General features: G+C 47.2%; 1 protein-coding gene across 9 annotated transcripts in view; it reads right to left on the bottom strand.

Moving 5' to 3' along the window:
• Positions 1-25396, bottom strand: part of LOC119172975 (cell adhesion molecule Dscam1-like) — a 2235730-nt gene that overhangs the window by 1228379 nt on the left and 981955 nt on the right. For all 9 annotated transcript variants that reach the window (XM_075891768.1, XM_075891770.1, XM_075891774.1 and 6 more), the window contains one exon: positions 3155-3413. In XM_075891768.1, the coding sequence (XP_075747883.1) occupies positions 3155-3413 (259 nt within the window). The remainder of the gene's footprint in view (positions 1-3154; positions 3414-25396) is intronic.

Below are 25396 nucleotides of genomic sequence, written 5' to 3'. Positions count from 1 at the left end.
GGCACAGTCGATAGCCAGATTATTGCAATTCTTGTTCTTCCCGTTCATGGCTTGTCCCTGAAGACGGTCGCTGAGGCAGCGTCCAATGTGGCCTAACTCAGTTTCTGTTTATTTTGGACATCAAAATACAGTGTAGAGTAACGTTGGCTGTGAACAAAAAGCCTCTATAGTTGCTTTGAATGCGCGCACCAACCGTAGCATTTGGCTGACAGCAGTACGCAGCAAGTAACGATGCAGTGCAGCAGTGCAAGTAAAAAAAAGTGCAACGTACAAAAAGTTCAATATTGCGGCTTTGCATAATAAGGTTTTTTCTCAATAGTGAAAACGTAGTCATTATACAGGAACAGTTGAACAATGTCAATAACCTAAATAATATACAAGCTAAGCTTCACGAGTGAAATTTCACCGCTAATCAATATCTGAAAGAGAAAAGAGACAAAATTAACAGCAACAGGAAACACTTGAAACGCAAAAAGTGAAACTCGATAAGACGCGTACGTTACAAAATTATTTAATCAGCAGAGTTGGTAACTTTATGCACAGCTTTTGTTTCCTATAAGTACGTCTGCAACGCGCAACCTCCCACATTTCCCCATACGAGGTGTCACGTCTATGTACGGTAAGTTATCAGTAGGCAATAATTTTAAAGGGCTGGCATTTTTTTCTGACTTCTGGTTCATAGTGTTTTTTGAGGATACGTTCATGAAGGTTTGGAAGTGAGAAATACAACTTACAGAAAAGTAGTTACAAATGATTTTTGTGTAAAGCATGCGCAATGGCTCGCATATTATTATAATGTGCGCTTTCCACATGTTAGAATCAGTTGTAGTATCCCTTACGCAATATAGCAGTGACTACAGCTAATTTTTTTGCCGTAGCTTAGACGTGAGAATCCCAGAACTTGTGCTCTTCGAACAGAACACCTACACATTGAACAGTAGGTGCTAAATTAATATTTGAGTTCAGAAACTACAGCACAACTTTGATATCAAGTTCACGATCCTAAGATCTAGTAAAAAGGGCTTCTGAATGCGTTTTGCCCTAAGTTAGGGGGAGGGGGGAAGGTTCGTGTACAAGTCCCGTTTTGCATTTACCAAGGGCAAAACGTGCTTTTTCCTGCAGGGCTTGTAGTTGCACTGACTCGCAATCGCAAAGTAGAGCCAGGACCCTACCTTTTTGGGTGGTTGAGAAGACAACCTGAACATTGGCACGTCCTGCAGGCCTTTTGATTTGGTGGGAGTGCAAGTGCCCATATGAAATGACCACGTGCTTTTACTTGCCAAGTTCAAGCCACTCAACTTGTCCAATGCTATTTTGCAAGACGTGAGCTCCTAGACAAGACTTCCTACCAAGCATAGAGTTATTTATTATTACTCGAGGATATTCGGGCGCTGTGAACGTTCAGAGACCATGGGAATGATGGGTACTACATGAATTTGCCTAGAATTTCGGCGCGTGGGCTTAGATTGCGCTTGTGGCTTTGTTTGTTGCAGTCTTTGCGATTCGTCTAGAATAAAAAAAACTGTTTTCAATTTTGCAACCACAATTCATTTGGTGAGCTTAAACTGATAAGGTGGTGAAGTGCAGCTGCAGAGCATTTGCCGATTGTTGCTTCGTGACAAAGCAGCTGTAAGCCAAGCGAAGCCAAACACAGCCAGAAGAACGAAGATTGTATACATAGATGTGTAATACCCATGATTCTCAGGTTCGCCGAAGCGCCGTGCGATGCACCTCCCTTATACACTAGTGCCAGAGTACCTTTTCGTGCAGTTGTAGAAAACTCTATGCTATTAAGAACGTGAAAATATATTTCAGAAAACTCCTTTCTCTAAAGAGGCCACTTTTAATACACTAACTACTGCTTACTTCATCATTTAAGTAAGAGCTGACGTCACTTTAGGGCTCTTATAGGTAGATAGCACACTTGACGGTTTTGTAAAGAGCGGAAGAAAAATTGCAGTAGCTCATTCGTGAGACTCGATGCATACAGCCAGCAAGTGTCGCTTCGGCTGAAACGAAGTGCCAGCTCCAGCAAGCGGATACAGATCGTCGGCTAGAAGTGTTAGGTGAAAGAGAGACCTCCGAAAACTGACTGTAAGGCACTGAAAGTTCGCTCTCCATGTTTGAGTAGGTCTCCGAGGTTGGCGGAGCGATTTTAGAATGAAGAGCGAATATACGGTATTTGCAGCCTGAAATCCGCGATGTCACGCACGAATTTGAAAATGAGTCTTGGGGCTTGACTTTCTACTACAATATTCAACTTAATGCGGTGACACTTATCACTAAACGTAGTATTCGAGTTCTCGAATACATATTATTATTCTAAACAGAGTGAATGTTTCAGTTTATAGTGTGTCCCTCTAACAACACCGCGAAGTGCAGGCCCAGCTCGTTTCGAGCCCACCACTTCACATCCGTGTTTTACCGTGTGCATGGAGCTTCAGGCCCGAGTTAATGCCGGGACCACCGTGAGAACTACAATACACGGCTCGGCCTGGCCTGTGGGTCTCGCTGGACCTGCTCGCCGTGACCCGCATCGCTACCACAGCAACGAGCTAGCCAGTGAACGCTGCTTAGTATGCTCGTATATGTTGACTTCTACTCTCTTTCACTGAGCACCACTCTAAGCTCTTCTCTATCAATAACGACATCATGGTAATTATAGGCTCGCTTTAGCGCACTCCAGGAAGGACCTTCCTACTCAAGGTTCCCTGGTTTACCTTATCCTGATTTTGTATGCTCCCTTGGGAATTATTAATTCCTTCACCCTCTGTCCTTCCCGACCCCGTTTCCTGTGCTTTGGTAACGTACGTGACCTACTGACAACTTATGCAGCGTAAATGCAGCTCTCTTTCCTGGAAAAACGTGCGTATACTGTGACTTCGCATTTCTATAAATCTTACCATTACGGTGGAACAAAAAACTAGAAGCGCCCACTGGTCAGTGAGCACATAAAACTTCTTTTCTAGCTCTCCTCTCGGAAGATTACCGTATCACACAGTAGAAACAGTCCTCTTTGATACGCTATGCACAAACCTTTAGAAAAAAGGGGGCCATACACTCTTTAGACTACTAAACCCTTTCACCTTGTCATGCATGCTCTTTCATGAAAAAGAAATATTGGCACTCTGTCCCACACCGTGAAAAAACTGACCGTCATCGAGTGTAGAGACCAGAACCTCATCGGAGCGTGGTCCCGGTCCAGCAGCGTTGAACGCTTGCACGAGCACCAGGTAGGGCGAGAATTTGCGCAGTGGAGACAGCAGTACCTCGGTGCGCACAACCTTGGCTAAGTCATCCTGGTGCTGATCGAGCTGCAGCGTCTTGTATAGGTACGGGTCACCTGGCTGGTCAAGGCGGTAACCCACGTAGTATCCCTTCAACTCGCCGTGCCATAACTCTCGTTCGGGTGGCTGCCAGAAAAAAATAAATATTACTGCTTTTGTGTAACAATTGTGAACCCCGAAAATAGAAAAAACAAGTGCGAGAAGCTCTTTCGCGTTACCCTTTATTACAAATTTTGCAATCTTTGGCTCTCGTATTGTCATGGGGCCGTGACCCAGATTAAGGTAGCAGGCGGGGTGTTTAGGTTAATCAGTTTCTTGGGCCGAACTTGCGGCCACGTAAAGGGACAGTCAGGTTCCAGCAAGACACTCGCACTGATAGCAGCGAAGCGTGTTGGCATTTATACAAGCACCATCGAATTAGGCGCAGCCGCTGTCCAGTTTTATCACTAATCGTCGCACAAGCTGTTCAATATTCTCGAGTGTTCGGCTGTGGCGGCTGCATTTCCGATGGAGGCGGAAATGTTGTAGGCCCGTGTACACAGATTTGGGTGCACGTTAAAGAACCCCAGGTGGTCTAAATTTCCGGAACCCTCCACTACGGCGTCTCTCATAATCATATGGTGGTTTTGGGACGTTAAACCCCACAAATCAATTAATTCTCGAGTGTTCGGGTCTTATCGCGAGATCAAATTCCAGCTGTGGCGGCTGCAGTTCCGATGGAGGCGAAAATGCTGTAGGGCTGCGTGCTGAGATTTCGGTTCACGTTGAAGAACTACAGGCTGTCGAAATTCCCGCAGCCCTTCACTACGGCGTCCCTCATGATCATATGGTTGTTGGGGGCGTTAAACTTCACATATCGATCAAGTCAATGTTCGCTTCTTAGCAGAACGTTCTTGTATAATCGCTAACCTTATTGAAACATGAGGCACAGTTTGCGCTGAGCATTCGTGCCAGGCCCCGTGGCCGAAACGAAAACCAAATCAAACAAAACAGAAAAGAAGAAACCTGAGCGGCATTGCCCTCTGAAAAATCATAACCCCGATACTTAGAACAGACAATGGGGGAGGGATGCAATATCGACAAAATGGAGCACAATATAACAAAAAGTACAATATTATAAACAACAAAGAATGCATGAAATGGCTTTTGTCCAACGACATATGTGACCTCAGGTGGCGCACGCATCCTTGGAGAGTTCGTGATGCCGTCGAGGACGACCTCGTAGTCGAGTAGGCCGAGACGTTGAACGACCGTGTAGTTCACCGAGACATTGAACTCCCTGAGGCCACGTCGACGGATTGGCTTCCATACCCGAAAGCGATTTCCCGGCTAGTATTCCACGAGGCTTCGCTGAAGATTGCAGCGGCAGTGGTCGGTCATCATCTCATTCTGGATTCGCAGGCGGGCAAATTGACGAGCTTCTTCAGCGTACTGACGGTAGACAGTCACATAGACGTTTTCTTTGTTAGTGACGTTTGGTTACATGAAGTCGAGCATCATGGCCCTGCACATTTCATACACCAACTTTAACGGTTCATTCTCCTCGTTTTTTCGATGGCAGTGTTGTAGGCATAGGTTACGTGCAGAAATGTGGCTTTTTATGTGTTGTGTTCAACGTCGACGCACATAGCCAGCATGTCGGCGGTTGTCTAGCCGCGCGGTGAGGCCGTTAGTGAGTTGTACGCTGTCGTCTGGTGGCGGCTTGTATGGTGATGGACCAAGACCACTAACTCCACAGTAAACGTCGTACCTCTGTCGGTAATGGGGACCTCTGAGCGCCATGATGCAGGATGCTGTTCGCGATGAGGAACTTTGCTACCTCGGCGGCACTGCGCTTGTGCAGCGTCTTTGTATCAGCGTAGCGTGTGAGGTGTTCGGTAGCTGCGACAATTCATTTGTTTTCTGATTTTGATGTCGGGAACAGTTTCAGTAGGTTCATGCCGATACGCTGGAACGGCTGGAGAGGTGGCTCGATGGACTGCAGACGTCCAGCTGGCCTAGCTAGTTGGTGATGTCTTCCATCGAAGACAGTCTCAGCAAGTTTTTATTCATTGGGTTTTGTCGGCAGTGAGGCGACGCCAGTGGTACTTGTTCTTTAACCTCGTTAGCGAGTGTGAAAATGCAAGGTTTCCAAATATCAGGTTGGCAAGCAAAGTATCCAGAACTTCTGGACGTAAGACCGAATGTACTATAAGGAGGTAGTTGGTCCAATGGGGCGGAAAGCTTTTGTTAATGAGGATGCCGTAACGCAAAAAGAATGACTCCTGTTCTCAATTGCATAACATTGAAAAAACGGCAACGTTGTCTTCGAGGTATTCTACAAGGCGCTTGATTTCAGGATCGGCTTGGTATATTTCTGCAAAGTCATCGACACTCATAATCCCCAAGAGGCAGTCACCCTCCTTGTTCCTTTGCGGCGCCGTATCAACGGGGGTGCGGGACAGGTGGTCGGTGTCAGAGTGCCTTCGCCCTGACTTGTAAACGACGGTAAAGTCGGATTCATGAAGCCACAGACTGTACGTGCGAGGTTACCTGAAAGGTTCTCAAGTTAGCCAGCGAACGGATGGCGTAGTGGTTGCTCACCCCTTTGAAAGGCCTACCTTAGATTTAGGGGCGAAATTTGGAGGTAGCTCAGACGAATGCAAGACACCGCTCTTCTTTCATGGAATGTTGACTCCCGCCTTAAATAGCACTGGCTTGAATAATTGATGACCTTTTCAAGTCCGCCAATATTTTGCACCAAGTCCTACACTGCTCGCTTCGGTGTGGATTACCATGTCGGAGTGTTCGCCAGAACGCGCAGGCAACGGCGGGGTTTGCAGGCGTCGTTTTAATTTTGGAGATGCTTCCTACTTGGGTGTTTCCGATTTTAACTCGACGTCAGTCTTTAAAAAATTAGGGAGCAGTTCACTGATGGGGGCAAAGTTTTGAACGAAACGCCTTTCATAAGCACACAGGCCGAGGATTCGACGCACGGCCTTCTTGTCGGCAGGTGGCGGAATTTCAACGATGGCTACTTTCTCTTGTGGGTCGAGGCGTACTCTGATGTTGGTTATCTCGTGTCTCAAGAACAAGAGTTCCTCGTTTGCGAAGCCGAACTTTTCAAGGTTTAGGGAGAGTTGGAGGTCTTTATTGCTTGAAGTACAGCTTCAAGGCATTCCATTGGCCACTTTCATTGGTCAATAGCTAGTGTTCTGTTCATCGACAAAAATACTTCGTGTTGTGTAGTCGATCCAGGGCGTCGTATATCCGTGGGGGAGCATAAACAACATTTTTTGTAATTTTGTTCAGATGACAATAATTGACACAGAAAGGTAGCGTTCCGTTCTTTTTCGTCAATAACACCATGGATGGTGCCCACGGACTCTTAGGCGGCTGGAATGTCCTCACGGAGCATTTTCTCGACTTGTATTTTTATGGCCTCGCGTTCTGGCGTCAAAACTTTGTACGAGCTGTAGCGTAGCGGCCTGGCACTCTCCCCTGCTAATTTGTCACGTTTCCAGATTAGGGTCGTCAGAAGTTTGGACGATGACGAAAAACATTACAGCATATTCACAGTGTGAATGATGATGTGTTGGGCGAGGCATCCATCCGTCTGCCGTGCGTGCATCCATCTGCCCATCCATCCGTGCGTGCGTCTGCCCGTCTATGCCTGCGTTTTCTGTCCACCCGTCCGTGAATGCGTCCGTGTGTCTATCCGTCTTTCCATCTCTTTGTCTGGCGATGAGCAAGACCCGCCGCGGCCCTCCGAACCTACAGCTTAGCTTCGTTCATGCCCTACCAACGACACGACCCAATATGTATGGCGACAATCCAGGCGACCAAAAGAAGCACTCGTTCTCTGCGCACCGAGGTACAGCCCGCGCAGCAGCCAATCGGAGAGTCGCAGTACAGGGCCATCTAGAATATTCTCACTCAACTGCAGTTTGTATATACTTGTATGAGACAGCGCCTTCTAATACACTGTTCAGGATACACTGCCGTTTACGCCTGATGCAGGACAAGGTTAAACTAACAAGAGGTTAGCTCCTAAAACAGTCCTTATATGGCAGGAGCAGGGCCTAGAGCTGTTATTGAGTTTGCTTAGGAAGGCTCGGGTTGACTTTGATAGCTGAAAGAGGAGCTTGGTTCCTCAAAATAAGCTTTGCAGAAATGACGAGGGTGAAAGCATTAGTGACATCCGTAATGACGTCGATGCAGACGACCGTCACCTTTGCTAAGGTTCCTGTATTCATGGCTGTTGTTTGTCACCATCACTTTCAATTTGCCATGACTCAGCTCGGCGATGCCTCTTGAAACGCAATTATGGGGCCTAAAGAACAAGTGCTTGTTGTCATCGATGACGCCTCCAAATTAACGGAAACGGTGACGCTTGAGCAAGACGGAATTGTGACTTCGTGTTTCAGCACATTCGATGCATAATTCTTTGGCGTTTGGGAAGTCGGCAATAAGTTTCCTGATGCTGGTGTGATTGACTCGGACCTTAGGTCCATGACAGTGCCGTGTCTACTTGGAAAGTTCATCCTAAGTATCACATCTCTTGAGCAATGTGAGTAAGAATACAAAGCTCGAAGCTGGAGTCTGGTTATTCATGGTGAATTTTGCTGTGCAGACTTCAGTCAGTGTTAATAAGTGTCCTCAGGTAATCCGAGTTTCGGGGCGTTGACTTGCAGTCTTCACTTCGACCTTTTCGCGAAAGGCCCGCTGACGATGGGATAGTCGGCTCCGGTACCGACGAGAGCAGTAACATGGTTGCCGTTGAACATCATGTCGAGGTGCTGGTTTGTCGCCATGCGTTATGGTTGTGCCGTGCCGTCGTCTTACGGCTACGTCGGTTTGCTCCATTGGTTCCACGCTGCGTCATTTGGTCCTCTTCAGACTGCGAAGTTTTGTAGTCGATGCCCCTTTCATCTTGTGGTGGGTGCTTTTCATTTGAGTGCGTCGTCGTAAGCTGCTGAGAATTTTCGGTAGTTCATCGAACATTAACCGCATCTCCATCGGTTACTGTCCTTAGTTTTCTTAGTAAGGACTCGGATATCGACCCTGAGCAGAGGCGGTGTACTGCCCGCGGTGTAGTGAGGCGCAGTGGCGTAGTGACGGCGAACGATAAGGTCGTTGGGGTGGCGACTGCAATCAGGCGATGTAGTCAGCGATGTCGTGCAGTTGTTCACCCTGTTCTGGACACGGTGCGTTGACGTCTAAGCCACGTAAACCCATCCGTCGGTACTGGCAACGGCGGTGTTTCCGGGCTCTTCACAGTGGTATCAGAACGAGAGGTGGTCAGGTGCATGCGCAACCTTAATTTTTCTTGGCGCGCTGCACTGTCAAGCAGGTGTATGGTGGGGCATCACTGTTCCAGGTGGCGGCGGTGGTATCCGGTGACAGAGGTGCGACGGGGCGGCGTCTTGGCGTAGGATTGGAGAATAGGCGTGACGGTGGGCTGCAGCAGCATAGCTCATGGCTTTCAGCTTTGGCTTTTGAAGCTGAAGAACGCCCAGCGATTGCTGAATCTTTTGGCGTACAACGCCCGTGATGGAGTCCACTTGAGGCTGCACTGAAGGAAGCAATTTTCGCTGCTCTTTTTTTCCAAGATCGCACGCATCGACCTACGCAGGTTGTTGTTTTATAGTGCTTGGCTGTCGGCGTAGCTTCTAGACTAGAAGATCTACTTGTACTGCCGTGTTCACGTCATGAGCACCCTATGGAAAAAAAACGAATGATGGGCATGGTGTAAATCACCACTCAACATTATAGTGCTTTATTGTAGTCGGTGGATGCTGGAAAAACGTCTACCATGGCACAAGGTTTATGGTGGGATATGGTGGATGCAGTAGTGCGGGCAACGCTTGAGCGCGAAAGAGCCTGATGATAACAGTGACGAGCTGCCACCAAAAAAAACAACTGTATAAAAAACTACGCAAAAAGCAATTGTAAAAGAACAGGAAACAAGCCATCTAATATTCGAAAGTGTAGCCTGCGGATTCTAAACCGAAGGCACTAACCATTGCACCATGCCAACATGACTAAGATAAAAGGTAAATAGTTAGTAAACATACGAACTGACCATTCAAGCTCAGTTTTGTTTGTCACGTACTGGACATAGGTATATACCTGCTACTAAAATTTGCACATTTATAAAGAGAACCAACTGCTGCCTGTAACTATTGCCACTGCGATAATGACACCAGCGCTGTTTTGTTACAATTAAAAACCGTGAAACAAAAGAGCCAAGTGGACTGGAGAGCAGGTACCAATTACCGGTGGTTACTGTCAAGTTTTATATCCGTTTCTCCCCCTTCTTAAGGCTGACATCTGTTCAGGCTTTATGGTGCCTCTAGGCTCACTCGATGATTACGCCCACATAATTCACTGAGTATTGTCATGTTTTACGTGCAACGTAGAGTGCAGTCATGCCAGCGCACAGCTGTACTCTATCATTAGCGACAACTACATAACAGCTTAGCCAAAACGAACGCAGTGCGCCCGAAACATTATGCTATCAAATCAGTTGAGAAAGCATATAAATTGCCAAGTCTGTGTTCTCGCATACGAGCCAGAGAAGTGCCAGCGAGTGTGACCGACGGCTGTCGGTGAGGGCAGACGTATGTTCTTTGTAAAGGGTGGAATCGCGTCGCGTCAACGTTTTTCGCTTTTTGCGCAGACGCGGTACCCATAAAAATGTTTCTTTAACCCAATTGATGCCAAGGCTGCGTTGTATTGTCTTTGTTACTCGTCTAACTCGTGTATTATTAAACGAAAAGAGCGGATAACACAATTGTATGTGCTCGGTCGGTAGGTCTAACGTTCGATGAAAATCACGGTGATAAAGCATGTGTACAGATCTCAACTTGGTCTAGTATATATGCAATGCCCGCCATTATAAGCCCACCCATCATCTGCTTAAGGCTTCCCAGAATTATCACAATGGTGGGTAGAGCTTCTCAGCTTCGTAGATAATTTTGGCCACCGTAATAAGCACCACCCATAATCTGCTTAGTGCTTCGCAGCATTATCCCAATGGTGGGCAGAGCGTTTCATGATTGCCCACAATCTAGCTGCTAAGTCCCACAATAGTTTCAATCTTGACCATCTTCTGTAGACCTTGCCACTCCATATGTCCCCCATATACACCTTAATTTACATTATTTCCCCGGCATAGGCACCAGAATTTCTACTATAACCACTATAATTTCCACTACGTCCACAGTGGTTTCCAGTATCTATCAAGGTATTTTATCCGATAGGGCGTCTTCTCAATTGTCGATGCTTCCAGAGCAAATCCGGCGACAATCTTTGGCGGGTTCTTGGTCAACCTGGCGAAGACTTGTTGCGTAATTCCTCGCATGAAAAAAGGAACCTTCACCTCGGGCATGTTGGGGTCAGCGTGGCGAAAATTTTTAGTCAATTCTTCCGTGAATAGCACCTAGTTTTCATTTGGTATCTGCACACTGGTTTCGAGCAGGGCTTCAGCTTCGTCTTTCCGTACCTTACTTGTGAAAGCGGTAAGAAACCTGACACCAAAAACGTTCCACGTTGTTTCGTTTCTGATTCCAGAACCAATTGTGAGCAGCGTCTTCTAAAGAAAAATAGACATGCCGAAGCTTGTAATCGTCAGTCAAGTCATTGAAGAGGACGACTCAGTCTAACCTTTCAAGCTAGCTTGTGATGTATTCCAGTGGCAAACCGCGAAAGCTGGCAGCTATTAGGTTGCCGGAGCAGCATCGGTGCAGGTGGCACAGGCACTGCCATTGTCGCCGTGGTTGCCGCCAAGCTCTTCGTCTTCCAAGTTTGTCGGGTAGAAGCCGGTAATATAATTGTAGATTTTGTTGCTTACGGCAAACTCGCGATTGTGGCTCGCGTCGGTGTCTGCTACGCGACGTGGGCTCGTTTTAAGGCTTGACGGGTGCGTCCGGTACATAAAAAAGCAGCAACTTCACCAGGTGACACCGGGCCGTGAGGTGGACGAAGGGAGCAGACTGTGTTCAGCTAAACATCTCATTGGGCCGTACTTGTGATAACGTGAAAGGAAAGTCCGATTACAGCAAGACACTGGTACTGATAGTGAACAGAGCGTCGGCAGGCGAGCAACTGACAAGCGGCCAAGCTCGTCAGCATTTATACAAGCGCTGCTGATTATCCCAGCCTTAATGCTGGTTGTCACGGAAGCTCCAGAATTATTTCAAGTATTCACGTCTTCCGCAAAATCTTGACAGAATGATTTTGAATAGGTGAGGTTTATTGTCTCAATACCACTTTATGATTATAAGAGACGCCGTAGTGGAGGGCTCCGGCAGTTTTGATCATCTGGGGTCCTTTAACTTGCCCTCAATTCTGAGCACACGGCCAACAGCTTTTTTGTCTCCATCGGAAATGCAGACGCCGCAGATGGGATTTGATCCCGTGACCTGCAGGTCAGCAGTCGAGTACCTTAGCCACTAGACCACTGTGGTGGGGCAATCTTGACCAAACGATCCACAATATTCACGAAACTGCTCCGACAATGAGGCGCAGTTTGCACTGAGCACTCATGATATGCTTTGTGGGGGAAGATGGAATTAAACAAAATAAAAATTGAGAAACGCGCGTGACAGTCTTTCATGAGTTGCGTTGTCCAAATTGAAGAAAATTGATTGATTTGTGGGGTTTAACGTCCCAAAACCACTATATGATTATGAGAGGCGCCGTAGTGGAGGACTCCGGAAATTTGGACCACCTGGGGTTCTTTAACGTGCACCCAAATCTGAGCACACGGGCCTACGACATTTCCGCCTCCATCGGAAATGCAGCCGCCGCAGCCGGGATTTGAACCCGCGACCTGCGGGTTAGCAGCCGAGTACCTTAGCCACTAGACCACCGCGGCGGGGCCAAATTGAAGAAAAGACGAAACTAGAGGGTTTACTTTATTTTCCTTTTTTTAAATTAGAAGTAACTGACATTGCTGCCAAGGAGAGTATAGGGGTGTTATTATTTTTACATGTAATGTATATATTAAGAAAAAAGTGAACGAAAAGATATTTTTCGCTGAGAAGAGCCGCACTTGACCTTCGAGTAGCGCGTCCTATACTCTACCGATTGAACTACAGCGGCAGTTATCCCGCTGTCCACTCTGAGGGGTATATACCTGTATTTTAACTTGGGTGTGTTGGTCAGCACCGCTAGTATTTAGGACGGTGAGTGTTGTACACGTATTCACTGCCTGCTGGCGTCATATAGCACGTGAACCTATTACAAGTTCACAGTTCACGAATAATCCCGCGCGTAATCCCTGAAAGTCAGCCAGAATGACGCTTTCGCTATGAAAGGAAGAAGAAAGTGAAAATTTAAGGGTTTGTTTTTGTTGTTAGATACAATGACTATGAGAATTAACAAACATTAACGCAAAGGAAAGCAAAGGAGTCTATTAGTAGTAATTGGAAAGCAATTGTAAAAAAACGTGGACAAAAAAGTAACTTGCCACTGGCAGGGACCGAGCCTGTGATCTTCAAATCGTACGCGTTGTTTATTGTAATGTATTTTTCGAATGTGAATCGACCATCATACAGTTCTAACACTGTAATGTCACTGAATTGCCCAGTTCAGACCTTTTTTTTCGCGATTGTCCTGCCGTGATACAGTGCGAATAAATTCGTGAAGAGCCTCGCTGAGAGAATGGTTGTGCCAGTTTCGATCGCCGTTTGATAGTTCCCGCTTTACAGCTTACCCCCGGCCGTAAAGTCTGATAGACGTAGAAGCATACTTTATAGGCTTTACGAAATACCCACCTGATACACATATTCATGCGCGCTTCGCAATGCGATACAATTACACTTCTCAGAAGTTTTTAAGCGATGCTGCGAAGTCTTACAGTACTGTATCTTAGGCAGCGGGCGGTGCACCTTTTTCGAATGTCGATATTCTGTGCCATAATAAAGCTATCTCAACAGGTGAAACCTATGCAATCTGTGTGGCCATCGAACACTTTAAATAACTGAAACTGCAAAGTGCATTGATATATATTGCTTTCCAAAGCGAGGTTTTTCAAATGATTTACTGAGAAAGTTCAGGGCAATGGGGCACACGAAAAAACGGGCACACGGAAAAACGTGCGAACACTTGCCTTTGTGCTATTTTTCGCAAAGGGGAGGTCACCTTGAAACATTTTCTGCTAAAAATTTGCGTTCCTCACGTCACTAGCCCAAGGCACAAAATGTTGTTGAAGGACGCGCTTGAGAGTGTTTTTCATGGCAAGAACTAGAAGCGAGAGGTAAAGTTTACAAAGCATTATTAGCAAGTCTAGCCACTACAGGCCATACCTATTAGTTTTTGCAAAAAAATCAAAGCCGCTACCATACCCGTCTTTTTGCGAACGTGTGATGTGGTTATTGAATCAATATACAATCTATTCAGCAACACAGTTCTTGTCAGTGGTGCACACGCGTTCATTTATTTGAGAGCAACGGCTCTATAGTAATAAATAAATTGGTTAGTGTATGAAAGAGAATTTTGAGACTTTTTAAAGTATTCAATTGGCGTTACTTTACTTTTACTGTGAATATTAACCAGCCACATTTAAAGCACAGTGTTTTATGCATAAGGCCCTGTCTTGCTTCTCTTCTATTTCATTTAATTAGGGAAGTGAGCATTGTAGTTTAGCGAAGTTTCAGTGTGGAAAATATTTTGAATGCTTTTAAATGTGGCGAAGGGCCAACATGGCAACGCAGATCGTCTAATTGCGTGAACAAGTGGGAGTACAGAGAAGCAGAGGAAGACAAAATGGATAAAAGAACAGCTAATCCGACAAACAGGCGTTCTCTTCACGTCTCCGTTCTTTATTTATAGGTTTTTTTCCTACATCACTAGACTTCTAGAATCGCCTCGTCACCAGGATAAGAAATTACTCCAGGCAACTTCAAAATATCTTTTATTGCTTTAGGACTTCTTCCAGAAGTCATGTTGAAGTTCTTGAAACTCACGTTTTCATTCTGGAAATATTTGTGTTGGTCTATCGAGCCACCATATAAAAAGAATCTTTTGCCTTTTGATTCGGTTTACCACAAAATTGAAAATAAAGGATCCGCGATGCGTACCATCGAATCAGGAAATAAATGTCGTACTCTCACAAAACAAAAAAAAAACATCGCTGTAGCAAAATAGAGAGCTAGACAAGTTGGTTACAGGTGCTTTTGAAAGAGCGCAGGAAAGGAAACACACAGAAAAATTGTCAACGCGTGCGATGACAGATGACTGAATGCTTTACTCAAACGAAATAGAAAAAAAGAAAGGGAAGTAGGAATAAAAAACATGAGTGAGAAATCAATGCACCTAGCAAAAAATTTCAGGCGTCGCACATCACTACGTCTTATCGAAGTGTGCCGACTCACACTTGAATAACGCAATGAATCGTGTGCTGAAACACGTGTTGCCATCTTTCTAGACATCAAAAGGCTCTGCCAGCTCTTCTATGCGGGAATTTGTGTGTTGAAAAAAAAATTGTAGACCGATGTACAGTGCGAATCGAAGGTATACGAAGCAGGAATAAGGATGCTTGATATGTCCTTTGAAATTCAGCACAGTGTTACTAAGCGGACGTGAATGAAGCCGTACATGACTTACATGTCAAGACTATCGTGTTTGCGCATGACATTCTTGCTCGTGTTCTATTCATGCCACGTAATACCAAATTTGGTATATGTGAAGCTAGCAAAACGACCACGAGTGCTGTATGAATGTAGCATGTAGCCTTGTTTTACGTGACACGCATGTCAAGATTATCTTGTTTCGACGTTTCATTCACCTTCTCCGTCTATTCACATCACGTAATACGAAATTCGGTATATGCGAAGTCAGCGAAACGGCCGTGTGCGCGTTCTGAGCGAGGCATGTAGTCATGTTTTAATTGACACCCATTTCACGATTATTATGCTTGGACGAGTCATTTACCTTCTTCGTCCATCCAGGTCACGTATTACCAAATTTGGTATATGTGAAGCTATCGAAACAGCCACTAGCACATCATGAGCGTGGCATGTTGTCATGTTCTTACATGGCACGCATGCCATGATTACAATGTTTGCAGCAGTCATACAACTTCGTCATTCATTAACGTCACGTAATACTAACTTTAGTATATGTGAAGCTAGCGAAATGACAGCAAGCGCACATAGGCAAAAAATGTAGTCATGTTCTTGCATGACACAAATGTCATGATTATCATATTTGCACCACTCTTACACCTTTGTTATACATTCACGTCACACAGAAATAAATTGGTGTTGTGAAACTAGCGAAACGACCACAAGCGCATCATTAGCAAAGCTTCTAGTCATGTTCTTACTTGACAGGCATGCTTGATCATCAAGAGAACTTGTTGGGCTAGTTGGTAGAGCATTTCTAAAAGGTAATTCGAAAAAAATAAAGATCACTGTGATCACCCCTTCAATAAAGATCACCCTTTCAATTTCGTTGTTACCAAGCGAACTTCAGTTTATCGCTCTAAGGCTATGACATTTATCAACTGTACGTTTTGATAATGTATGCTGTTGGCCATCTTTGGTGTGTGCGCACAATGTGTCCTGTATATATTCAAGCCTTCGAGCTAAGAATAAATCAGTTGGAAGTGAGCGCTGTGTATTTGATGCATAGGTGTGTGCGTGTGTGAGTGATCGTGTCAAGTTTTCGCGCTCGAATTACCTTTTGATTATCAAGTTTTTAGCAGTCATGTACCTTCATTATCCTTCCACTTCAAGTAATACCGAATTTGGTGTATATGAAGCTAGCGAAACAGCTGCGAGCGCATCATGAGCTTGGCATGTAGTCATGTTTTTACATGAAATGCATGTCATGATTCGTACGTGAGGGCCTGTCACTTATGTTTACCGTGCAGTCATGTCATACCTTACAAGTTTCGCAATATGTCGTGATAGAAACCACCGCTGACTCGGAGCTCGAGCAGCAGGCAACCTCACCCTCTTCATCGAGAACACGTGCACTGGCAATGTGCATTGCGGCAGCCTACATGTAGCAGAACCCCCGTTGGCAAAGGTGCCATCTCGGCGCATCTAGATGTCGACGTCATTGGCCTAGTGGTACTGCTTCAGGCGTGTGACGTATACGAAGTCACTGGCCCAAGGGGTAGATGAAAATGACGAGGGAGCAGTAGCAATTTTTTAAGTGACGGAAGTCACCACACGAAACACTTTGTATGGCCCTGTTTACAGACAAAGCAGTATGCCAGACAGGCCAACGTACCTGGTTGGCGACCACAGCAGAATCAATGAACTGGGTGAAAAGTGCACATCGTGGTGTCGTTGACTATATCAACGCCGTTGGTTGTCTTGGGAGGTCAGAAGGTGAGCACGAACGGTTTCGTGTGCGTAGGCGGCCCCGCTGATGGCTTCCAGACCATATTCTGTGGGCGGAGCTTCTGGCAATAGAATGGCTGTATCGAGGGGCAATGTGAGTTCGCGGCCGAACAGAATTGCCGCAAATTTCACGTATGGTATAGCGAGGTACCAGCCAGTGTAGTCTGAAGAAACTTACTTGGAAACCACGTCAGTTTAAGTGCGGTTCAGACACTCCATGAGACCATTTGTTTGCGGATGGTACGACGTATTGAGCTTGTAGCGCGTTGCACATGAGCGTAGGATATCCGCTATGACTCTCGACAGAAATGTGCGGCCTCGGTCTGTAAGACTGGCGTGGAGCGCCATGTTGCAAGATCACGTCGTGTAGGAGAAAATCGGCGACGTCTGTGGCGCAACTTGTAGGAAGTGCGCATGTGAAGGCGTAGCGTGTGGCGTAAGCAGTGGTCGCAGTTACCCATCCATTGCCAGCAGAAGACAGGTTAGAAGGGTCAAATAGGTCGAAGCCGACGCGAAATAAAGATTAAGAAGGAATTTCAAGTGGTTGAAGGCACCTAGCTGGAAGCGCCAACGGCGTTTTGCGGCACTGACATACCTCACACGCCACCACGTATCTTCTGACGGAGCGTGCGAAACCTAGCCAATAGGAGCGACGGCAAATTCTGTCTTGTGTGAAGGACATGCCGAGGTGACTGGCAGTAGGAACGTCGTGAAGGTCATGTAGTACAGCCGAGCGGAAGTGTTTGGGTCTAGAGAGTAGAAAAGATAGGCCGTCTGGATGGAAGTTATGCCGGTAAAACGCACCACTCTGGAGTACGAATGGGCGATGGGATCAGCTCGATAAAGAGGAGCTGAGGCGCTCGATGACAGCCTGTAAGGCTGCATCACAGCATTGCTCGTTGGCTAGATGGGCTAGCTGAGAAACGGAGCATGCACACGCAGGCATTGTTGTCAGGTATGGCGGCTGAATCTCCAACTGGATAGCGAGGAATGCAATCAGAATCCTGATGCAGGCGTCCAGACTTGTTCATAACAGCAAAAGTGTATTCTTGCAGACGCAGAGCCTAGTGACCAAGTCGACCTTTGGAACCTTTCAAGGACGAAATCAGCAGAGCGCTGGTGGTCGGCGACGACGGAGAAGTGAGTGTCATATAAATATGGATGGAACGTTGAGAATGGCCAGACAGAAAGCAAGGCATTCTCGCTCCTTGATCGAATAGTTGCGCTGTTCAAGTGCAAGGTGGCGTGTAGCATAGACGATAACGCGGTCGTGTCCCTGTTGGCGTTGGGCGAAAATGGCTTCGATACCGTGACCATTGGCACCCGTTTGGAGCTTAGTTCAAGTGAGGGGTAAAAGTGGGCCAGGATAGGGGACATCGTGAAACGTGTGATGAGGCTAGAGGGCGAGAGAAGGCAGCGACTTGAGTGGACCCCCATGAAACTTGGACGCCTTTCTTCAAAAGTTTGTTAAGTGGTTAGGCGATTGCTGCAAATTCATAATGAAATAACTGGAAGCGCTAACCAACGGAACACAAGATAAGAGATAATCTGCGCTTGTTTGTCTCTTCTCTTGTGTCCCGTTCGTTTGCGTTTCCAATTACTCTATTATGAATTTGTACCAACTAGCCCACCTGTAAACCGTACTGTGATTGCTGGAAAGTCTTTCGTGAACCGCCTCAAGTCTTTCACGACTCGCCCCATCCCACAGAGCTCTGAACATATTTGGTGGATTGAAGTACTGAAAAACTACTGACGGCACGAATTCACTCAGGGTCCGGCCGCACACCGGAAGCATCGAGAAGGTGGCGCAACTCTGCAATCTGTCGGCAGCCGAAGTGACACTTCGAGGAGTTCAACTGGAGGCCATCATTGCGGAAGACATCAATAATGGCCGACAGACGCTCAAGGTGGGTCTCAAATGTTTGTGAAAATAAGTCATCTAGGTAACACAAGCATATTCACCATTCGAACTCGTGTATCAGAAAGTCCATCATACTTTCAAACGTGGCCGATGCGTTGCAAAGACCGAAGGGCATAACCTCGAATCAGTACAGGCCATCCGGTGTGACGAAGGTGGTCTTTTCTCGGTCTTTTTCACCCACAGCTATCTTTCACTAACCAAAGCGAAGGTCGATAAATGAAAAATAGCGTGCGCAATGGACACAATCTAGAGCGTCATCAATACGGGCAAACGATACACTTCCTTTTTCGTAATTCAACTTAGATGCCAGTAATCGATGCAGAAGCGCCATGTATTGTCTTTCTTTTTAAACAGAATGACGGATGACACCCATGGGCTTGATGAGGGCTCAATAATACCTTGAGTTAACATCTTGTTCACTTCTGCTTGAATAATCTGGCGCTCTGATGTGTACTCACAATACGGTTGACGGTGAATGGGAGCAACATCACCTGTGTTGATGTGGTGCTGTACAAGAGAAGTTTGGCCGAGTGGTCGATCGTCAAGATCGAAGATGTCGCAGTAGGAAGCTAAAAGGCAGATGAGGGCGGCTGATTGTGCTGTGGAAAGGTCAGGAGTGATCTTGGTACGTATTGACATGTTGACGCGTGTGGCATTGGGTGGGCGACAAGGAAGATTATTGCATACGTCGACTGCGAAATAGGGGCCAGGGTCATCAGCTGAGGACTGTAATGTGGCGATTAAGATGCCTTCAGAGAAAACTTGCTTTGTGAAGCCAAAATTTATGACGGGTCGATGTATCCGGCTGGTGGCTATAGTAACGAAGCAGTGAGGGACTGTAACATCACCGGCCAAGAGGGCATCAGAAATCAGCGTGGCGTGTCCCCCAATCCTGTGTCCCCCAACCAACGCGGGTGAGGTTTTGACGAATTCAGCGAATGTGAGGATTTCAGGTAGTAAACTGAGAAATTATATGGCACAGAGGCCACATCGGAGTTCAGGTTGAATATCCGGCTGAATATCCGGTCTAAGCAAAGAGTACCAGCAGAACAGTCTATGAGAGCAGAATAGGTCGACACGAAGTCCATCCCTAAGCTGAGGTCAAGAAGACAGTTATGGAACACCATGAATAGGACAGGAACGTAGCGGCCGGCGATGCCTATGCGAGCCGTACACATTCCGAGGAGAGAAACAGTTCCGCCATCGGTGACACCTACAGCTTCTGTAGCAGGAGGTGTGAGTACTTTACTTAGGTGGCGACAAAGATGAACACTGATTATAAACACGTGAGCGCCACTATCGACTAGTGCCGTCAAATAAATACCATACACGTGCACTTTGATAAGGCTCTTGTTAGGAGGAAGCGTCAATGGAGGGTTTGGTTCAGACGGAGATGACTACCTCCAGGAGCTGCACGGTCTAGTTGTCCGTCGGGTACGATGTAAAGTTGGTCGGCGAGATGGCGGCGTGGCTGGAGCAACGGTGAACGATGGTGTTGAGGGGATGGAGAACGAGCAGGAATGCGGCTGTTAGGTGTGGCAAAAGCAGGATCCATACGTCTGAGCGAATACCAGCGAAGATCCTAATATGGGCGATAAGGTGCGAAAGACAGGTTTTTATGTGGCGGCGCCCATGAGGCACGGCAGTAGCGGGAGACATGTCCAACGCGGTGGCACCTGAAGCAGATCGGTTTGTTGTCGGGAGTCCTTCATTGCGTGGTGTAGCGAGATCGTGGAGGAACGAATGATTCACGTAAATATGCATTGATGGAACTTAGTCTGGAGGAGAGGTGAGAGACGGGGCGGGCGACAGGCAATCCGAGGTTAGTGAATTCTTGTCGTAACACCGTCTGAGCAACAGAGACCGCGGAGGTTATTGGTATGGAGCATGTTCGAAGGGAGAGCGCTGGAGCGGTGGTGGACTTGTTGCTTCAAGTTCACGTCGAACGATAAGCGTGACACTCTGCTCAAAGGGCGGTGTGGTAATGGAAATGGAGCAGGTGGACGTAGCCGCCGTGTTTGGCAAACGAGGAAAACGAGGGTGCACCCGACGGCCTTTTGCCTTTTCAACACGGTGGCATTCTTGAATAATGCGGTCGATTGTCGAGACATTTGTGTTGGTCAGCAAATTGAAAGCGTCGTCCGCGATTCACTTCAATACATGAACAACCTTCTCAACTTCCGAAATTGCCTCATACACTTTCCGGCAAAGAGCGAGAACTTCTTGTATGTAGGACACATACCATTTAGTTGGCGACTGGACACGGGCAGCTAAGTCCGGTCGTGCAGCTGCGTCGCGACTGGTCGGATCCGAAAAGATGTCACGTTGCTTCTCCTTGAACGTGTCTCAGCTGGTGAGTTCAGACTCATTTGTTTCGTACCATACACGTGGGGTTTCGTCCAAGTAGAAGAGAACATTTGCGAGCATTATTGTAGGATCCCAGCGGTGAATTTTACTGACTCGTTCATACAAGCGAAGTCAGTAGAACACACCGAGGTCAGATTGCGCAGAGAATGTCCCGGAATCATGGGGTCTGGGGACCACGACAGAGGTTGTCGGAGAAGTCGTAGATAGAGAAGGAGATGGGTTGTCACTAGAAGCCATGATGAGAAGTTGGAGGATATGGCCACTGCGGAGCTGCGTGGTGAGGACGGAGAACGCTCCACCTCCACCAAATATGTCACATGAGAAACGAATGAATATATTGCAATTATATTTACAAAATATTGCCCCGTTATGAGCCGGGCTGTAGTATGTGCTGGGTAGGTAAAAGAGAAAGACGACGTTGCCTGGTGCGGCCTGAAGACTCCATCTTTACCGCGACATCCCAAATACATCCTCACCCTGTAAATAAATCCACCTATCCTTTAATTCAACCGTAACAGTTTTGTGGTAGAGGTGCGGGGTAATCAACCAAGCAACACGACGCTTCAAGCGCCTGATCTACGACGAAGCCGCCGCCTTGCGGGCCTGCCCCCGTTACCACTGGCAGCTGAGATGTCTCAGGGCGAAGAAAGAAACCGGATCCCCGCAGCTGCAGACCTTCTACCAGTCCCAGCAGCACCGCTAGTGCGAGTTTCGCGTGCGGTTGGTCCCTGGTTACGTCAGGATCTGATAGTGCCTCGCACATTCGGTGGCAAATCTGGCGATAACGTGGACGCCTGGCTCACAAACTACAAACGAGTGAGCAAATACTACCAGTGGAACGTGCCGTCCCATCTGATCAATGTAGTATTTTTCCTAACAGACACAGCCCTCGTGTGGTACGAGAACCACGAAGATGCCTTCATGTCATGGGATCGCTTCGTTTCCGTAATACGAGCGTGCTTCAGAGACTCCATAGCTAAGAGGAAGCAAGCGGAACAAACGTTACTGCAGAGAGCTGAGATCTCAGGAGAGACATGCACGACCTATGTTGAGGCAATCTTGAAGCTCTGCAAGATTGTCACCCTTCTAAGTCAGAGGAAGACAAAGTTGGCCACCTGTTGAAGGTCATTGCCGAGGACGTGTATCAGTTCCTCATCAGCCAAGACAGCCTTGCTACGGTAACCAATGTCATAAGCCACAGTCTCACATTCGAGATCCTGAAGATGCGACGTATCACCCCCAAGTTCGCTCGCCTACTGAATGTAACCACCGTGGCAAGTGTTGACGAATACACGCCGCTTGATCTCGCGTCGACAATACGCCAGATCGTTCGAGAAGAGCTCCCTCGACACGCTCGCTGGACGACGTACGAAGCTACACCCGCACCGCCTTTCTCTCGCCTTCCCGTGTCAATTATCGCAGCAGGCATCGATGACTGCAACTACAGGCCACCCTCACCACCGAGGTCACAGCGCAATAACTACCCACTGCCAAGGTACGAAGACCACTTCAGTTAGCCCCATAAGCCAGCCAACACCTATTACGACCCGAACGAAGATGTACCTGTGCCACCACCACGTCAGCGCAATGCCTTCCAGGAGTATTATGCATACCGCCCAGCCCCTGTGTGCTACCGTTGCGGTATCGCCAGGCATATAGATCAGTTCTGTCGTCGACAGAGGGAGCCGAAATCACGATACCATTCCCCATCAGAGTTTCCGCCAGCGGGCACTGGTCACAAGAACGGTCGTTGGCCCGCCTATTCCAGTAGTACCTCACGGCGCGGAAATCACCGTGGCAGTTCTTCCGCTTCTGACCCTAGTTTGACGCCTCCATCTGGCCGACTGCATCGTTCCCTTCGCCGAGACGATGCCTGTCATCCCAACCGCCACCGGAAAACTAGCCAGCGCGACCGATGAAGGTGAGGTCGCACAAGAAGATTTGCCTCAGATGCCTCCGCCAGTTATTATGTCCAAGAACAAGATATGTGTGGAAATAGATGGCTTTTGTACAAGTGCTTTGGTGGACACTGGTGCTACGATATCAGTTATGAGTCTCTCTTTCAAAAGTCGCATTGGCCGCAAAGTTATGTGTTCTAGCGGAGAATCAACAAGGTTTCGTGGTGTTGGTGGGGAAGTACTTCATCCTGTCGGAGTTTGTGCCGTCAGTGTTTTAGAGGCAGGAAAGGAGTTCCCAACAGAGTTTCTTGTGCTGCAACGTTGTACCCACGATGTGATTCTCGGTTTCGACTTTCTCCAAGGATGTGGCGCTTTCGTCGGCTGTGGAAGCGGTGAACTTTCCGTCAGCAGTGACATTGTTCCTGCCCTCGTCGATTGAGGCGCCGCAGGCCGCGAAAGACGCCCTGATTGCTTCCGATGAGCTGACAGTGCCACAATGGTCAATGAGGTCAGTTGGGGTGTGCGCCCCAGAATCTGCCACATTTTTGACGCCATCGTTGAACCAGCCATCGTTCAATGTGCTAAGAAAGGCATACTCGTCCCTTGTTGTTTGGTATCTGTTGATGAAAGAGCAACCTTTCTGTGGACAATGAACTGTTCGCCGATGCCGATTGTACTCCCTCGAGGAATGAAGCTTGGCGTCTTCGATGATTCTACTGAAGGTTTTGCTGTAGCGGTCGTTAACACCGATGAAAGCGAGAAAAGTACAGTCTCTGGCAAGCGCAGTTGCTCTTACGAGTCGCAGATCCTAGGCATGATTTGCGCCACTTCGCGGTCACACGAGCAGCAGACGTTATGCCATCTGTTGAGGCGACATGCTACTGTGTTTGACTTTTGCCAAAAGTAGAAGCCACTATCTTTACTATGTTCTCGTGCTCACCATAGGATTGACACCGACACTGCCTGTCCGATCCTACAAAAGCCTTACCGAGTGTCGCCATCACAACGGAAAGTTATTGCCGACCAGGTTCAGGAAATGCTGAAGAAGGGTGTCATTGAAGAGTCGTGTAGCCCGTTGGCAGCACCGGTCATCTTGGTTAAGATGAAAGATAGTGCCTCGCGGTTCTGCATTGATTACAGAAGACTCAACGCCGTGACCAAAAAAGATGTATATCCGCTGCCTAGGATTGACGATGTTATTGACTACTTACACTCGGCTTCGTACTTTTCTTCAATAGACCTACAATCAGAATATTGGCAGATACCTATGCACCCTTCAGACAAGAAGAAAAACGCATTCGTGACGCCTGATGGACTGTACCAATTCAATGTGATGGCGTTTCGACTTCGCAATGCCCCCACCACTTTTGAAAGGTTTATGGACTGTGTTCTTCGTGGTCTTAAATGGGAGGTGTGCTTATGCTACCTGGATGACGTCGTCAATTTTGGGCGTACATTCGAAGAGCACAACGTCCGTTTAAGCCAAGTTTTAGACTGTGTCGGAAAGGCTGGCTTGATTTTGAACTCTAAGAAGTGCCAGTTTGGTGAACGAAAAGCTTTAGTCCTCGGTCACCTAGTTAACAAAGATGGTGTCAGGCCAGATCCCCGCAAAATGGAAGCAGTCGGCACATTTAAACCACGCCAGGCACTTTAAGATCTTCGCAGCTTTTTGGGCCTATGTTTTTACTTTTGCCCCTTTGTGCCCTGCTTCGCGGACGTAGTACACCCACTGATAGATATAGATAGCCAGATACGCTCAAACTCGATGAAGTTTGCTATGAAATGTTTCGCTTTGAATAACAGTGGTCGCGCAGGCGAATTCCAGTGAGCAACTACAGGCAGCACAGAGGGAAGGAAAATGGGAATAATGCCTACCGTTTACTGAGCTACGGGGTTTACGCAAACTAATGTTGAGGCAGCGCCCTATATGCGTCCCTTAAACCTTACCGCATTACAACAAAATGGAATGAAATATATGGGTTTTACAAAGGGCAAATGAAATGCAGTGCATGGCCACGCAGGTTGTGCTAGATGACTTGTACAACTTTGGATCCTGGCACTGAGCTCTTTTTTGGCCTGTCCAAAGTGCCGCCTGCAGCTGCATCTCAATATTCTATTGCACAGCCACCGTTCTTGAACTTACGGATTCTGGCATAATAGATACCTTCGCTTTATGAAGCTTCATGACTGAGCGGTGGAATGTGCAAACCAGGCTGGGCTTGCTCGCTTGCCCAGTGTCCCTTGAAGCTTTGATACGCCTCTCCGTCATTTTTCCAGCCATCACCGCCATACCATCAATCAATGTTTTTAAGTGTGGAGCCATGATGGCCTTGACCACCGCTAATTTTCTCCCGTTTTTTAAGCTCCACAAACACACTGCTGATCTCATCTTCTTCGTTCATTGGCGGCGCTTGCACACAGACTATTTTGGAAGTTTTACTCGCTCTGTTTCAACATGCGTCTGCCTTGTGCCCAGTCTGACCACATTTAAGATATTTTACAACAGTAGAACTCGTAAAGTTGGTTCGACAACTGTTAACGCGATGACTCACTTGGTTACACAGAAAACATCACCTAACATTC

Source organism: Rhipicephalus microplus, chromosome 4, assembly GCF_043290135.1.
Source record: "Rhipicephalus microplus isolate Deutch F79 chromosome 4, USDA_Rmic, whole genome shotgun sequence".
In the NCBI taxonomy this organism is placed as follows: Eukaryota; Metazoa; Arthropoda; class Arachnida; order Ixodida; family Ixodidae; genus Rhipicephalus; species Rhipicephalus microplus.
This window is presented reverse-complemented; position numbering and strand designations above follow the sequence as displayed.